The sequence below is a fragment of the Anomaloglossus baeobatrachus genome, chromosome 4, assembly GCF_048569485.1.
Source record: "Anomaloglossus baeobatrachus isolate aAnoBae1 chromosome 4, aAnoBae1.hap1, whole genome shotgun sequence".
Lineage (NCBI taxonomy): Eukaryota > Metazoa > Chordata > Amphibia > Anura > Aromobatidae > Anomaloglossus > Anomaloglossus baeobatrachus.
The window spans coordinates 370,060,072-370,078,361 of NC_134356.1; the positions used below are offsets into that span (position 1 = coordinate 370,060,072).

General features: G+C 43.9%; 1 protein-coding gene across 1 annotated transcript in view; it reads left to right on the forward strand.

Moving 5' to 3' along the window:
* SYPL1 (synaptophysin like 1) overlaps window positions 1-17,790 on the forward strand; it is a 31,207-nt gene extending 13,417 nt beyond the window's left edge. Inside the window, exons 4-6 of the mRNA XM_075345161.1 lie at window positions 3,343-3,547; window positions 13,970-14,155; window positions 15,315-17,790. Coding sequence (XP_075201276.1) covers window positions 3,343-3,547; window positions 13,970-14,155; window positions 15,315-15,443 — 520 coding nt within the window. The 3' untranslated portion in view covers window positions 15,444-17,790. The remainder of the gene's footprint in view (window positions 1-3,342; window positions 3,548-13,969; window positions 14,156-15,314) is intronic.
* The last annotated feature ends 500 nt before the right edge of the window (window positions 17,791-18,290 follow it).

The window sequence follows — 18,290 nt, forward strand, 5'->3', positions numbered from 1 at the left end:
GTCAGTTTTGATGAACGGTTGAATTTTTTTTTTTTTTTTTTTTTTTTAATTTCTTTGAGAGCAAGTGAACAATTTTACTGAAATCTGGTCAATCTGCTGCTATAGGAGATGGAGTGAAATATTTTTCCTTGCGGCAACACTTTGCTGCTCCATGTCATCCAAATACTTGTCAAAGTTAAACTCCTCATCTGATGAGGATGAAGATATGGCAGCAGTAGCACTGTCAGGCCCCAAGTCCTCTTGCGCCTGGCAGTCCTGTAGCTGCTCATCCTTACTGCTACCTCACTCAAAGCTTCTTTTCCTTTAGTAAGCTGTTGATCATCAAGCAGTATACGATGACTTGGGTCCACATAAACAGCTGCCAGAAGAATTTTATTTTCCAATAGCGGTGTCTGTTTCATTGAAGCAGAAATGCCATCTGCGATTAAACCTCCTCTTTGGGACAGGCAAAATAGCAAGTTCGTCCACTCCCCTATGAAAATGTCAGGAGTTAAATCCTCAGCTTGTAATTTTTTAGTCACTGTAAATGGGTGATTAAGCAATTCCTTCAATTCAGCCACCTGTGTCCATTGACCTTCATTTAAGGTTACTTGAGGGTTCACCATATCTATAAGAAACGATTTTAGTTCAAGCACTCGCTCAGTCATTAAATAAGTGCTGCCTCACCGAGTGGCTTGATCAAAAATTGCCCCTTTTCCCAGCACGTCTCTTCAAGATGGAATCAATATTAGGGGTTCCGGCGGCAATAACCAACTTCCTCACTTTTCCAATCAGATTTCCAGCATGTCCACCCAGTTTCACACATCCGTTTTTTCGCCTGTTTGGCGGATGTGGCGCACGCCAGTACAGTATGATACAGTATACTGGCAGCGCCACAACTTCCGGGTCACATGCTCCGGTCACATGAAAGCATGTGACCGGCGTGTGTCGTGCTGCCACTGTACTGTATACACTGTACTAGAGTGCGCTGCATCCGCCAAACCGGCAAAAAGACAGATGTGTGAAACCGGGGTCCCTCTTGCAGACTCTTATTGCCAGCTGCAGTGTGTGCACAACACAGCGCATGCGATGAATATGAAAGTGTTTTGAAGCAGCTTCAACAAGATCATCTAATCCTAAAGCATCATTTTCCTGTTCTTCTGTTGTAATATCTGGTTTGGTTTTTTTCCTCAGTTACATGAGCAGCATTGTGGCTCCATCTCATACATACTAAATCCTAAGCTTTCTTCTAGCTGTTGTTCATTACTCTCATTCATCAGTTTAATTGTACTTTTGTTTGAAGCATTGTCCATTACAATGGCAAGAACCTGTTCTTTTTTGCATTCCTAATCTTGCAGAACTTTTTCCACTAAGGCCTGGAGAAACTGGCTGATGGGATGAGCTTTACTATCTTTTACTGCCAGTGTCTTGCTAACAATTTCTTTCTTGTCACAAACATATCGAACATTGATGGCAAAATAATTCAGTGAAATGCAATGACTCTGGCATCCCAGCAAAGGCAATGGGTGAAAAGATGGGATATTCAGACAGCATTTTGTGAGGATCCTCACAAATAATGAGCAGTCAGTTTGTGTGGCCTTTTTCTAATCTGCTTTTGCTATTCAAAGCATTATTTATGAGCTCAAAAACCTTTCAGGTGATGCGGTTTTTTAAAAAGCTGATCTGCTTTTGCAGTTGAAAAACGTATCCTCAAAAAAACAGCAAAAACGCTGTGTGTGAATGCAGCCTTAGATCAGGAATAGAACAGACATTTATAGGACATTTCATAAGTTTCCCAAATTCCTATGAAAACAATTTATCACACTATGCATTGTACTACTGTCCCCAATTTTTTTATATATTTTCGGAGTCTGTGTATTTTATACCGACTCCACCAAAATGAGCTCCGACTCCATGACTCCGACCTCACAGCCCTGGCTTTGCCCCTTGTCCTGGTAGACGGCTGCACTGACTTTGGTCTTGACAAAACAGTGGTCCTACACCAGCAGATGACATGGCTCCCCAAACCGTCACTGATTGTGAAACCTCGACACTAGACCTCAGGCAGCTTGGATTGTAGGCCTTTCCAGACTCTGGGACCTTGATTTCCAAATTAAATGCAAAATTTGCTATCATCTGAAAACAACACCTTGGACCACTGAGCAACAGTCCAGTTCTTTTTCATCTGGGCCCAAGTAAGATGCTTCTGGCGTTTTCTATCGGTCATGAGTGGTTTGACACAAACAATGAGACAGTTGTAGCTCACGTCCGGGATACATCTGTGTGTGGAGGCTCTTGAAGCACTGAATCCAGCAGCAGTCCACTCCTTGTGAATATCACCCCCTCCCCCTCCCCCAGAATTTTTAGATGGCCTTTACTTCACTATCCTCTCAAGACTGCAGTTATCCCTGTTGCTTGTGCATCTTTTCCTACCACACTTTTTCCTTCCACTCCTCATCTTTTTCTTAATATGGTTGAATACAGCACTCTGTGAACAAAATGGGAAGCAGAAGGGGGGGGGGACTCGGCACCAATACCACGGAATAAAATGCAGAAACTTTATTTCATCTTCTTAAAAATTCGTCATGCAAGAAGCTCCAAAATAGATGCCATGTGGCTTGACGCGTTTCGGACAGAGGGGAATAAAAACAGTCCTTAATCTGTGAACAGCCTGCTTCTTTAGCAATGACCTTTTGTGCCTTACCCTCCTTGTGGAATGTGTCAATGACTGCCTTCTGGACATCTGTCAAGCCAGCAGTCTTCCCAAGATTGTGTAGCCTACCGAACCAGACTAAGGAACCATTTTAAAGGCTTAGGAAGCCTTTGCAGGTGTTTTGTGGTAATAATTTTTTTTTTTTTTTTTGACTTTTGGGTTTTCATTGGCTGTAAGCCATAATCAACAACATTAACAAAGTTCCAAGTTCTTTTTCAGTACTTGAACAAAATAATTAAAATTAAGTGTGGTATTGCTATAACTTTACTGACCTGTTGAATCATATTGCCAGGTCATTTTTACAGTACAGTTAACACAGTGAGGAAAAAAAAAATTTAAGCGTTTCAGGGCTTTGAATATTGTTTTAGTTTTTTTTTTTTTAAATTTTTTTTCTTTATTTTTACATCTGAATAGTAAAATGAATGTTGTCATTCAAATATACAACCCGTCCCACAAAAATATTGGCCCACATATGGCTATGTATACATGAAAAGTTATGGCTTTTAGAGGAGCAGAAAAGGAAAATTTGTCCAGCTGGGAAGTGGTTAACTTAGAATGTTGGGTTGTAGGCACGTACGTAATTTACCAATATGATGAATGTCTTGTTTAGCGAAGTAAATGTAATACTTATTTTCCTTGTTTGCTGTTAGGTTAAATAATGTCAAATTTGACGGATACAAAGAAAACTACTGTGACGATCTAATGAAAGAGTGGCACCTAAGTGGGGATTTTTCTTCATCGGCTGAATTTTATGTTACAATTGCAGCTCTTGCTTTTCTTTACTGTATTGGTGCACTTGTTGTATATCTTGGATTCCGACATCTTTACCAAAACCCCAGCAAACTGCCATTAATTGTAAGTATCATGTATAAATTATGTAATGCTGAAATAGTATGCACAGGAATGGTCAATAGCTCTAATAAACTGATAGAACTTTTCCTCTTTATGCTCATAGATACGCAACTACTGTACATACTATAACATGCGAGCAACATTTCATCCATCAATTATGGCTCAAATTGAACTGGAATTAGTGCAGGGGCATTTCCTTTGATGGTGACTGTTATCAGGTTTTGATGGAAGCTTAAGTCCCTTTTCACACTCTGTGGAGTCTTCTGAGAATCTCTCCAAGAACAGGATTCAAACTGACCTCTAATGGGGCCATAGACTGTCATGACACAAGTGGCGTTAATGTGAACTGTGGTTTGTTTTGTTTTTCCTCATGGTTCATAGCGTCTGTCATAAAAACATAGACCATTTATTTTTGCCCATATGAAATTATTTCAGAAAAAAATAATCCAAAATGACGTAATAGCCCATTAGGGTTCTGACTAAATCCCATTGTGGGGGGGGGATGCTGGTATAGAACCCCTTTGCATCACTCCAAAAAAAAGTGTGAATAGGGCCTTAGCCATATTTGCATGAAGTACATGATTTGATGCTAGAGGACTTTTTTACAAGTTTGCGTAATAATTGTAATAACATGGAATATAAATTGTGGGTAGTTCTATAGTTCTTATTGTATGTGATTGATGTCATGTTACTTAGGCCGGGATCACACGAGTGTAGACTTTCTCACGTGAGAGAATTGGATCGATTTATGAAAATGACACTCAGATCAGAAGCTGCTTAGTCATCTGCTTCTCACCTGAGCGAATCGTAGCACACTGACTAGAAGATGGAGAACAAAATGTCTCCATTCTATGAGCCACGGAAATCAGACTACTCGGATGTCATCAGTGGCGTCCAGTGTTTTCCACACAGCCATAGATTTGAGTGTGTGCCATCCATCCCCCCCCCCCCTCCCCACACACCAAATTATATCCTTTGAACTTTTCTCAAAAAACCTGTCTCCAAACAGAAAATGTTATTACACAACAAAGTGTGATGGATGGGTGGTGGTGAAAGCACCCGCCCCCGTCAGTTGTGCGTCACGGGAAAATAGCTGCCCGTGGCGCAAAACATTGCTAACACCTGTCACACGTACTTGCCTGTCTAGCGACGTTGCTGTGGCCGGTGGACCACCTCCTTTCTAAGGGGGTGGTTCGTGTGGCGTCACTAAGCGGCCGCTCAATAGAAGCGGAGGGGTGGAGATGAGTGGCCGTAACATCCCGGCCACGTCCTTCTTTGCTCATTGCCGGCGGCCGCAGGTACGGTGATGTTCCTCATTCCTGCGGTGTCACACATAGCGATGTGTGCTGCCGCAGGTAAGACAAACAACCTGCGTCCTGCAACAGCAACGATAATCTGGATTAGAAACCGGTCAACGATTAGGTGAGTAATTTTGATCGTTTAACGGTAGTTCGTGCGTTTCACACACAACGACGTCGCTAACAAGGTCAGATGTGCGTCACGAATTCCTTGACCCCAACGACATCTCGTTAGCGATTGTCGTTGCGTGTAAAGCCCGCTTAAGTCAGTTCAATTGTTAAATTTAGAGGTGCTGATCCCTACCTCACCCCATCCCAGAATTTTTACTGTTCCTAAAAAAAAAAAACTTAAATTCCTTCCTGTAGTAATAACTCTGTAAAGGAGCAATCAACATAAAATCTTTTTCTTTGTGAACTAGACAGACACCTTTTATATCTTGTGAGCTGGCAATTATCAGATCTAGTAGAAATTAATGTAGAGAGCCACTCGTGCACGGCCCTCTCTCCTGACAGTGTTCAGTGGGTGTGATGTTGGGACCTAGAAGCTCTTATCCATTCATAACGTAGCCTGTGGCCTTGCCATAAGTGTAGAAAAAGGAAATAACCCTATAGGTTGCATAGGTTTTCTTGTTGTACGTACCTGTCCTTTTTATATTGCTTTTTTGGCAACAATCAAAGGTCCTGTTTCATATCACCATGTGTGTAATCCTTCACCATAACTAACCAGGCACATGGCCCCGACAGTCACTGAATATGTAGCCTTCCAAGGGTGAAGCCACACTCTGTATACTGGGAAATGAATGATAAAAATAAACTGCAGGTAAATTTTGCCCACACGGTTTGTCGGCCTTAAAGAATGTTTTGGTTTTTTTTTCCAAGTTTCTAAAGCTGCCTTGTTCATCTGAGGGTGTGTGGCCCTTGTGACTTTCTAGAGACAGGAAAGATTGAGGGGAGGCTCCTGCTGCATTTAGTTCTATAGCCTTACACAGGACTGTGCCGGTGGGATGGAAGATTTCTTTATATATTTCTAAGTAGTAATGTCAGTAGAACACAAAATAAGGACTGCTTGTGTCCTTACTGCTTCCCCAAGTCACATACAATAAAGAAAACTAATTCTCTACATTCTTCTCATTGCTGCTTGGATTGTATGACGGATGTCAGTGGTAAGTAAGCTTTGCATTCAGAAGTGTTTTCTTACCATTTCTTGTGTCTCTTTTCAAAACAGCAAATTATGTTCTGTAATCTTAAACTGATTACTACTAACTCTGAATATATATATATATATATATATATATATATATATATATATATATATATATATATATATATATATATATATATATATATTTATATATTTATTTTTTTTCTGGGGGAAGCAAATCATAGTTGAATAATTGTATTCTTGTTAAACAAAATATCTCAAAAAGAAAATTCATAGTTATGAAGATTTAGATGGGCGTTCACTCCTCACTGCTGTGATTGACAGACACTATGAAACGTTCAGGCACATCAGTCAGCGAATTAGCCTTTACAGCTTGTATACTATCCTTTTCTATAAATTGTTACATATTTGATTAGGTCTTGTGGGAAATGATGGGTGAGAGGAGAAGGAAGCTGGGCTGGAGAAAACATATATGCTAGGTATACATGACATGCTAATGTGTATTGATATTTTTTTTTTTTTAATTTTATTTTTTTAAATTGCAGTAAAAAATTTTAATTGTTGAATTTTTTGCAATAACAATGCGTTTGTTACACCTTTTGGAGAACCACAAAATCAGCACCAGTGTGCGACTGCATTCTTTCATCTTTGCCATTTAAACTTTTAACTTTTTTTTTTTTTTTTTATTTTTTTTTACAGTGCATCAAAAGGGAGAGGGAGGATAAGGGGACTGAGGTTTATCTAGTAGTAGCTGTGGACTGACAGGCTAGGGTCTATTCAAAATCCTAAAATATATAATGGTTGAACATTACCAGTTATGTAGATCCTGTAGTGGAAATCCACCCAAATGGTGAAAAAAAATAACTAAACCGTACTCCAAGAGATGCAATTAGAAAATTAAATTGGCTGTATTGTGTTAAGGTAAAGCTCCAATATGTATAATGGCCAACATCTTACTCATCTGTGGATTATGGATATGGATTAGTGGCACAAGATGCATTAAGATTATGGATTAATGATACAAGATCTTCATTAAGCATTGAGGGTAAATCCTATGTAAAAACTGAGGCAAGCTTAATACACACATATGAATGTAGTTAATATAATAAAATATGAAGAAAAGATGTCCATTATGGTCATGATGGAGATGACTGTATGAGATGTAGGAGGGGGGAAAAACTGGTAATCTTCAAAAGGTGATAAAGCATATGGTTTGGACCATTTTCTGGGTTACATTAGTGGAAAGCAGCTTTTTGGTCTGCATTCACAATTTAAGGACACTGGATGTGTGGGGTGTGTTTTTTTTTTTTTTTTGTTTTTTGTTTTTTTTTTCTCTAAGATGGATGTGGGTTACAGAAATGGATTCACATTATAGATCTCTTTCTTTTTCGCTCCTAATTGGGAGACCCAGACAGTGGGTGTATAGCTACTGCCTCTGGAGGCCGCACAAAGAACTACACTTAAAAGTGTAAGGCCCCTCCCCTTCTGGCTATACACCCTCCCGTAGGAGTACAGATTCCTCAGTTTTAGCTTTGTGCGCAAGGAGGTCAGACACGCACGCATAGCTCCATTGTTTTTAGTCAGCAGCAGCTGCTGACTATGTCGGATGGAAGAAAAGAGGGCCCATACAGGGCTCCCAGCATGCTCCCTTCTCACCCCACTGTATGTCGGAGGTGTTTGTAAGGTTGAGGTACCCATTGCGGGTACGGCGGCAGGAGCCCACATGCTGATTCCTTCCCCATCCCTTTTTACAGGGCTCTGGGTGAAGTGGGATTTACTGGTCTCCAGGCACTGAGACCGTGCTCCATCTACAGCCCCTGGAGAAGATGCTGGATGGAGCGGAGTACATCAGGGACATGGCCCTGCTTCCTCAAGGTACTCTGTGTCCCCGTGCATTTGGCGCTCACACCGCAGCATGCTGGGTGTTGTAGTGCGCCGGGGGACATCAGCGCTACGGCGCTTGTGCCATGGCCTCATTCAGCTTCGCTGAAGCAGGCACACTTCTAGGAATCGGTCGCGCCGGCCGCTGGGACTGCGGCGCGGCTGGCACTTGTGGTGCGCCGGGGACTTCAGCGCGGCCCGCGCTTTTACGGCGGCCGCGCTGATAACTCGAGTCCCCGGCTTTTGCGGCCTGCTTCCGTTCGTTCCCGCCCCCCGGACCTGCCAGTCAGGAGAGGGGCGGGACGCTGGCCACGTCTAGGAATCGGTCACGCCGGCCGCTGGGACTGCGGCGCGGCTGGCACTTGTGGTGCGCTGGGGACTTCAGCGCGGCCCGCGCTTTTACGGCGGCCGCGCTGATAACTCGAGTCCCCGGCTTTTGCGGCCTGCTTCCGTTCGTTCCCGCCCCCAGACCTGCCAGTCAGGAGAGGGGCGGGACGCTGGCCAGTGCATCAGCGCCGAGGGCTGGAGTCGTTTTTACATACTCCAGCCCTCACAATCGGCACAGAGGGGACACTGTTTCCCGCACTTTTGTTTGGGAACTCCCACGGACCGCCCCTCTCCACAGACGCCGGCAGCCATTCCTGCTGACACGCTGAGCTGCAGAGGGGAGCCGGGGAGACCCAGACAAGGAATTCTGCAGCCTCTTACCCGCTATTCAGCGGGCGGTAAGCAGCCCTCAGGGCTCACCCCCTCTTGTGCCAGTAGTATTCTTAGTATTTTGTTTCTACAAATACTTTGTATTGCATAGCGCTGGTCGCCCTTTGGCTATAGACTCTCTCACATTGCAGAGAGCCAGCAGCATGTCGTCCGTAAAACGCAAGGGTGCCAAGGCACAGACATTATATGCTTCCTGCACCGCATGTGGGACTTTTCTACCGGCAGGCTCCACGGACCCCCATTGTGTGCAGTGCTCGGCCCCTGCGGCGCTTGCACAGTCGGGACCTCTGCTGGACGTGACCCAGGGTGTACCACCTGTGAATGCTGTCCAGGTGACAGGAACTGAGTTTGCAGCTTTTGCTGACAGAATGTCTCTCACTATGTCACAAATTCTTGACACATTGCGAGCTAGGCCTGTACTTCAGGCCACGGACACTGTGCAATCATTGCCCCCTGGTCCCCCTCAGCTCCAAGCTCCGGGACGGGCATATACACCTCAGGGTGAAGACTCTGACTCGGACGATGGCCCCGGGCAGCCTAAGCGGGCTCGCTATGACGGGCCTTCACATTCATCTCAATGGTCAGGATCCCAGCGAGATGAATCTATGGGTGATGAGGCGGACGTAACTGATCAGGATTCTGATCCTGGGACCGCTCTCAATCTAGATACACCAGATGGTGACGCCATAGTTAATGATCTTATATTTAACATCAATAAGATGTTAAATATTTCCCCACCAGCTCCTCTTGTGGAGGAGTCAGCTTCGCAGCACGAGAGAATCCATTTCAGATACCCTAAGCGTACTTTAAGCACTTTTCTGGACCACGCTGACTTTAGAGACGCAATCCAGAAACCCCACGCTTATCCTGAAAGGCGTTTTCCTAAACGGCTTAAAGATACACGCTATCCTTTTCCCCCTGAGGTGGTCAAGGGTTGGACCCAGTGTCCAAAAGTGGATCCTCCAATTTCCAGGCTTGCAGCTAGATCCTTGGTTGCAGTTGAAGATGGAGCGGCACTTAAAGATGCCACTGACAGGCAGATGGAGCTCTGGCTGAAATCCATCTATGAAGCGATTGGAGCGTCATTAGCGCCTTCTTTTGCAGCCGTATGGGCACTCCAAGCTATCTCAGCCGGGCTTGCGCGAGTTGACTCCGTCACACGTGCATTTGCCCCGCAGGTAGCACCTTGACCTCGCAAATGGCGGCATTCGCGTCGTACGCGATTAATGCTGTTCTTGACGCTACAAGCCGCACGGCAGTGGCGTCAGCCAACTCCGTTGTTTTGCGTAGGGCCCTGTGGTTGAGACATTGGAAAGCAGATTCTCATTCCAAGAAGTGCTTAACCAATTTGCCTTTTTCTCGTGACCGATTGTTTGGAGAGCGTTTGGATGAAATCATCAAACACTCCAAGGGTAAGGACTCATCCTTACCGCAACACAGACAAAACAGACCCCAACAGAGGAAGGGTCAGTCTGGTTATCGGTCCTTTCGAGGACCGGGCAGGTCCCAATTCGCCTCGTCAAAAAAGACTCAAAAAGACCAGAGACGCTCAGATTCTTGGAGGTCTCAGTCACGCCCAAAAAGGACAGCCGGAGGAACCGTTGCCAAGACGGCGTCCTCCTGACTTGCGGTCTCCGATTCCCACACCCGCGGTCGGTGGGAGGCTTTCCCACTTTGGCGACATCTGGCTGTCACACGTCAAAGACCGTTGGGTGAGGGATATTCTGTCTCACGGGTACAGGATAGAGTTCAGTTCTCGTCCGCCAACTCGTTTCTTCAGAACTTCTCCACCACCAGACCGAGCCGATGCTCTGTTGCAGGCGGTGGCCGCTCTAAAGGCGGAAGGAGTGGTGACCTCCGTCCCTCTTCAGGAACAAGGTCACGGTTTTTACTCCAATCTGTTTGTGGTCCCAAAAAAGGACGGATCGTATCGGCCCGTCCTGGATCTAAAGTTGCTCAACAGACACGTAAAAGTCAGGAGGTTCCGGATGGAATCCCTACGCTCCGTCATAGCCTCAATGTCTCAAGGAGATTTTCTAGCATCAATAGATATCAAAGATGCGTATCTCCACGTGCCGATCGCACCAGAGCATCAGCGTTTCCTACGCTTCGTCATACACGACGAACACCTGCAGTTCGTAGCGTTACCTTTCGGTCTGGCAACAGCCCCCCGGGTCTTCACCAAAGTCATGGCAGCAGTAGTAGCTGTTCTGCACTCGCAGGGTCACTCGGTCATCCCGTATCTAGACGACCTGCTTATAAAGGCACCCTCTCAAGAGGCATGCCAACACAGTCTGAAGGTGGCACTAGACACTCTCCAGAGTTTCGGGTGGATTATCAACTTTCCAAAGTCTCATCTAACCCCGACCCAATCTCTGACTTATCTTGGCATGGAGTTTCATACTCTCTCAGCGATAGTGAAGCTTCCACTGGACAAGCAGTGCTCGCTACGGACTGGAGTGCAATCTCTCCTTCAGAGCCAGTCGCACTCACTGAGGCGCCTCATGCATTTCCTAGGAAAGATGGTAGCAGCAATGGAGGCAGTCCCGTTCGCGCAGTTTCATCTGCGCCCTCTACAATGGGACATTCTACGCCAATGGGACGGGAAATCGACGTCCCTCGACAGGACTGTCTCCCTCTCTCAGACTGCCAAGGACTCTCTGCGTTGGTGGCTTCTCCCCACCTCATTGTCACAGGGAAAGTCGTTCCTTCCCCCGTCCTGGGCAGTGGTCACGACGGATGCGAGCCTATCAGGGTGGGGAGCGGTGTATCTCCACCACAGGGCTCAGGGGATGTGGACTCTGGAAGAGTCCACCCTGCAGATCAATGTTCTGGAAATCAGAGCAATCTATCTTGCCCTGCGAGCCTTCCAACAATGGCTGGAAGGCAAGCAGATTCGGATTCAGTCGGACAATTCCACGGCGGTGGCGTACATCAACCACCAAGGGGGAACACGCAGTCGCCAAGCTTTTCAAGAAGTCCAACGGATTTTGACGTGGGTGGAAAGCAGAGAGTCCACCATATCCGCAGTTCACATCCCAGGCGTGGAAAACTGGGAAGCAGACTTTCTCAGTCGCCAGGGCATGGACGCAGGAGAATGGTCCCTTCACCCGGACGTGTTTCAGCAGATCTGTTGCCGCTGGGGGACGCCGGACGTCGATCTGATGGCGTCACGGCACAACAACAAGGTCCCAGTTTTCATGGCACGGTCTCACGATCACCGAGCACTGGCGGCAGACGCCTTGGTTCAGGATTGGTCGCAATTCCGACTCCCCTATGTGTTCCCACCTCTAGCATTGTTACCCAGAGTTCTCCGGAAAATCAGGTCCGACTGCCATCGAGCCATACTCGTCGCTCCAGATTGGCCAAGAAGGTCGTGGTACCCGGATCTGTGGCATCTCACGGTAGGCCAACCGTGGACACTACCAGACCGTCCAGATTTGCTGTCTCAAGGGCCGTTTTTCCATCTGAATTCTGCGGCCCTGAACCTGACTGTGTGGCCATTGAGTCCTGGATCCTAGCGGCCTCAGGTTTATCTCATGAAGTTGTTGCCACAATGAGACAGGCTAGAAAACCATCCTCAGCTAAGATCTATCACAGAACGTGGAAGATATTCTTAGCGTGGTGCTTGGCTCAAGGGTTTTCTCCCTGGCCATTTGCATTGCCAATTTTTCTTTCCTTCCTGCAGTCTGGGTTGGAAAAAGGTTTGTCGCTTAGCTCTCTTAAGGGTCAAGTCTCCGCGCTATCCGTATTCTTTCAGAAGCGCTTGGCACGGCTTTCTAAAGTACGCACGTTTCTCCAAGGAGTTTGTCATATCGTTCCTCCTTACAGACGGCCATTGGAACCCTGGGATCTGAACAAGGTTCTCATTGCTCTCCAGAAGCCGCCTTTCGAGCCTTTGAAAGAGGTTCCCCTTTCTCGGCTTTCACAAAAGGTAGTTTTTCTTGTGGCGGTCACGTCTCTTCGAAGAGTGTCCGAGCTAGCGGCGTTATCTTGCAAATCTCCCTTCCTGGTGTTTCACCAAGACAAGGTAGTACTGCGTCCAATTCCAGAGTTTTCTCCCAAGGTGGTTTCTTCCTTTCATCTCAATCAGGATATTGCTTTGCCATCTTTGTGTCCGCATCCAGTTCACCAATTTGAAAAGGGTTTACATCTGTTGGACCTGGTGAGAGCACTCAGGATTTACATTTCTCGCACGGCGGCTCTACGCCGTTCTGATGCGCTCTTTGTCCTAGTCGCTGGTCAGCATAAGGGATCGCAAGCTTCCAAATCCACCCTGGCGCGGTGGATCAAGGAACCAATTCTTCACACATACCGTTCTGCTGGGCTTCCGATTCCATCTGGACTGAAGGCCCTTTCTACCAGAGCCGTGGGTGCGTCCTGGGCATTGCGGCATCAGGCTACGGCTCAGCAAGTGTGCCAAGCGGCTACCTGGTCGAGTCTGCACACGTTTACCAAACACTATCAAGTGCATACCTACGCTTCGGCAGATGCCAGCCTAGGTAGACAGGTCCTTCAGGCGGCGGTGGCCCACCTGTAGGAAGAGGCTGTCTGACAGCCCGTTCATGTGGTATCTTTTTACCCACCCAGGGACTGCTTTTGGACGTCCCACTGTCTGGGTCTCCCAATTAGGAGCGAAAAAGAAGGGAATTTTGTTTACTTACCGTAAATTCCTTTTCTTCTAGCTCCAATTGGGAGACCCAGCACCCGCCCTATTTGTTCTTAGGGTTTCGTTTTTCGGGTGCACATGTTGTTCATGTTGTTTCTTAAGTTCTCCGATCGTGTTATCGGATTGAATTTGTTTTTGAAACTGTTATTGGCTTTCCTCCTTCTTGCTTTGGTACTAAAACTGAGGAATCTGTACTCCTACGGGAGGGTGTATAGCCAGAAGGGGAGGGGCCTTACACTTTTAAGTGTAGTTCTTTGTGCGGCCTCCAGAGGCAGTAGCTATACACCCACTGTCTGGGTCTCCCAATTGGAGCTAGAAGAAAAGGAATTTACGGTAAGTAAACAAAATTCCCTTCTTTTCCCTCTCAAATCTATCTAAATTTGCACATACAACACCATATTTTTCTCTTTATGCGTATACGTACATACATACTTGGGTTAAATAGTTCACAAATGTAAAATTTTAAAAGCTCAACAGATGAAAATGGGTAACAGGGAGGGACCTGTCAATAAAGTAAAGCTGGGCGACCAGTGGTGACCAGCCCCTTTTTGACTTTTCTCCATTCCTAGCTCATTTTTGAGCTATGTAAACAAATCTGTGGTTTTAGGCAGCATACGTTTTGTCTACAGGTTTCCTTTCAGTGTAATTTGCTCTGTAATAAAAATGTATTTTTATTTATCAACCATATCTTCTTTTAGGACTTCATCATCACAGTCATTTTTGCCTTTATGTGGCTTGTGAGTTCCTCTGCGTGGGCTAAAGGGTTGACTGATATCAAAACTGTGACCAGCCCAGACCATCTTGTAAAAGAACAGTGCGTAGGACGAAAATTCCAGTGTTCTGAAGGCACTGAATCGCGCATGGGAAGTCTAAACATTTCTGTGGTATGTGTATTTTGTATTCTAACCCAATAGGAGATAAGCTATCATCTTTACTTTGACATCTTTCCATTCATGCAGCTATGTATGGGGGCTTGTATTGTTTCCTGTCTGTTTTTTTTTTTTTTTTGGTTTTTTTTTGGGGGGGCTTCTTGTAGTCTTTATTGATTTTCTTTCTCTCCCTCGAACAGTACATTTATTGTGCACATTTGCACGTGTTTTGTTTGTTTTTTTTTCTCAACATTTGTTTTGAGTATTTTCCATTCAGAACAATGTTAAGGGGGATGTCAAGTACTTGGACAACCCCTACTTATTCCCCTTTGTTCGCCCCCATAAAAATAAGCCTATACGCTGCTCCCAGTGCGGCCACAGTTCGTGATGTCTGAAGCTCCATTCCCGGGGCCCATGTGACATTATGACACGCGAGCCCAGCGACCAATCAGCGCCCGGCGTCTATCTCCCTGCCCTTAGGCATTTGAGCAGTGTGTGAGCACTGCACTGACTTTCTGCTCAAATGTCCGAAGGCGGGGCGAAGAAAGCCTGCACTGATTGGTTGCGGGGCTTGCATATCATAACATTGTCACTTGGGCCCCGGGAACGGAGTTTCAGACACCGCTGGAACCGCTGCCACACTAGAGGTACGTATACGCTTATTTTTACAAACAAACAAACAAGGGGAATGAGTAGAGGTTGTCCAAGTAGTTGACAATCCCTTTAAATCCTTTTCAGATAAACTGTTCAATTCCTAATCTTGTCTCAGGTCACACAACAAACTGCTTTTGCTCTAGGGACCAATGTGAAGACTACAAAATTGACTATAATAGTCACAACAAATGACATATAGAACGAATGCCAAATATTAGAAGCTTTTGCGCTACTTTTTCCGGAATGAATGTGTTGGAAAGAATGTTTGTAATACAATTTATAGGAAAATTACACTTACAATGAATGAGGCCCATATCTATAATTGACCTTGGGTAAGAAATACAAACTGTGTATCAGGTCAGGTACAAGTACTATTATTTTGGCCAAGAGCCTATTTTTTTTTTTTACATTTTTGCCTCCAATTATATTTAAAAATCACTTTTTTTTTTTTTTTTTTTTCTCGTCATTTGCATGCAAGGTCAAAATATTCAAACTGATAAGTGCCTATCTTGTTTTTCAGGCTTTTGGGTTCTTGAATTTGATTTTGTGGGCAGGAAATGCATGGTTTGCCTATAAAGAAACAAATCTACACACTCCACCACCAGAACCATCCAATCCTGAACAAGGCGTACCACCTTCTTCCATGTAATGAAAGTTCAAACGTCCATCTATTAAAAAAAAAAATAATTGCCATTTTTGTCTTATGTGCAGGTAGCCAAAAAAAGAATGGGTAGAATTAGGAATTTTCTACTGGGCTAGTGATACTTTTATTTGTTTTCTTGTTATATAAAAGCCTTACAATGTGATTTATATAGTATATGTCTTCATGGTGAAGGTCATTGGAGGTGAATCTTGCCCACAATGTAAAATGTCAAAATAGATACCTCTCCTAAGTGCCTAAAATGTCGTCTTTATAATAAAAGTCTGCTCTTATAGATAATACATCTAAAGTATGTAGAAAAAGTTATATAGTTGTTTAAGTGTAAATTGTATTATGCTGCATACACAAGCAGCTTTTAGGGCCAATTTAGACAGTTCAAAAGGCATTGAACAAGCATACGTAGCAATGTTCGTTCACAACGATCAGCCCATACAAATTCCCAACGGACAAGCAAAACTCTCGTTCTTAAGGTGAGATGATTTTTAAGCTTGCCTAAAAAACCTTGTTATTGACAGCATATTGTCAATGACATATTCTGTGTGCACAGAACAATAGTTCATTGAATTGTGGTCAACTTCCTAAGCACACCACTAAATGACTGCCAATTGGCCTGCATGTAACAGTTTGGTGTTGGCTGTCATGTTTAACCCAGTATATGGTAATATATGCAGACAAACTTGTGCAACTAATCTAACATTGGTGCGTGCACATAACCAAATTCCTCACACTATACTGTGTGGGGCAAAAGAATTCACTAATTAATCTTCAAGCAAGTGATAAAAGAATTGTACAGTATATAAGGTCTGAACGTAATGCTATTTTGATGTCCTAAAGCCTCCCAAGAATGTATTTTTATTTTTGTTTCCTGTTTTGAGACTGCAGCATGTCACTTACATATCTCACTATTTCATCAAAGATGGTTAGTGATGTAAATTATATAAATACTTTGCCTCTTAGGGCCGTTTCACACATCCAGCTTTTCGCTGGCTTGGTGGATCTGGCGCACCCCAGTACAGTGTATACAGTACAATGGCAGCGCGACAAGCTCCGGTCACAATCTGTCATGTGACCGGAGCATGAGACCCAGAAGTTGCCGCACTGCCATTGTACTGTATCACACTGTACTGGAGTGTGCTGGAACTGGTGAAAAGCCGGCTGTGTGAAATGGTCCTTACCAATTCTAAAATATTTGGCAGAGAGGGGTAATTCTATTTGAAGTCCACTTTGAAAATTTATGCAAAATGTACTGGGTTACACCTCTTTTATCATCTTGTGGTGTCAAGTGAATTTTGATGGATCAGTGAATGCATTAGTGGACTAGTCCTTCTGATGAATGTATTGGTTGTTTTACACATGGCTATTATAAAACCTTAGCCCATATCCAAAGAATAAAGTACAACTGTCTTAAAATGACACTAAGACTTTTTACAGCCTTAATGTAAATAGCTGAACCTATGTTAAACGTCTTGCGTTGATGTACTGTACTAAGATTACCAAACTGCTGTAATACTATTTTCTGAAAGAAATGTTCTGCAATAACTCTGAGCACATGCTTTTTTGTTTAGCACATTTTTGGATTTATTTTTTTTTCTTATACTTTAGAATAAACGATGCATTCGTTATTTGTACTTCTTTATAACCTGTTATTAGACTAAATAAAGGGTTATTCCAGTATGGCAAATGTTCATTGTATACTGAAGAGTTAGTCTCTAATATGCTTTATGTATCCGTCTTCTTGCCTTCATTTAACAAAAACCTCGATTGTTCACTTTCGGCGGAGAAAAGTCCTACTTTATCATATCGTATATAATGCACAGTTTCTTACAATACAGTTAGGTAGGGTCACAAGTAGTGGACAGTGGATTATAAAGTGTATGTGTGGTATGTTTGCCTGTAATCCAGTTAATAGCTACTGCAATTTCGGATGTGTCCACATCACTCATACCTCAGCCGCATGCCAACCACTACATAACTGTACTGTAACAAGAGTGCACCATTATATAATCAGGACAGAGTTTTGTTCCCTGGAAATAATCAGTTATGGTGTCTATTGAATGACAGTAAGTAGTGATATTGAAAAGTGTTACTACAGAAAGTGTATTAGAAAAATGCATACATTTAATGTAAGAAATATCATTTATCTGCTGAAACCTAATAGCCCTTTAATACAGGTGCATTAAGTGGTGGGGTTTTTTATACTAAAGATCTACACATTAAGCATCAGCCATCTTTGTTTTATTTGCACAACACTGTTAAACTGTAAATGGGTTATTCTTATGTTACTTTTCTTGTGTTCGCAGTACAGTGAAGTGCTAAAATAAACTGTTGAATACCCTTTGTGTCTGATTATTCTATAGTACATCTTATATTTATGATAACTACAATTTTCTTTTTTTTTTTTTAAGCAAGATAAGAATGTCCTTATCAGGTTAGACAGATCAAGCTCTGCAAATGTATGGTGTCAGGTCTTGGGCTTTAACCCTAAGCTATTTATAATGCTATACTGTGAGGTTAAGACTCCTTCAATAAAGCTGGAGCATGTCCAGTCCTCTGACAGCCATGGAGAAGGCAGGAGTGGTTTATTACCATTTCTATCTTCTATTCAGCCTGTTAAATTGAGCTTAATAAGCAGTACTCCGTGAATACAAGTCTTTGCTCTTTCAATGCCTTTCTGCTGTCTGATAATCTGGTGTAACAAACACAGAGGAAAACTTCCTGGAGTGGGCTCTTTCCTTTTGAAAGTAGAAAAATTAAAAGTTAAAAAAATGTAATATAATATTTTTTATTTTTTTTTTGTTTTGTTACGCCTGCTTCAGATGATTTTAGCAAACATGC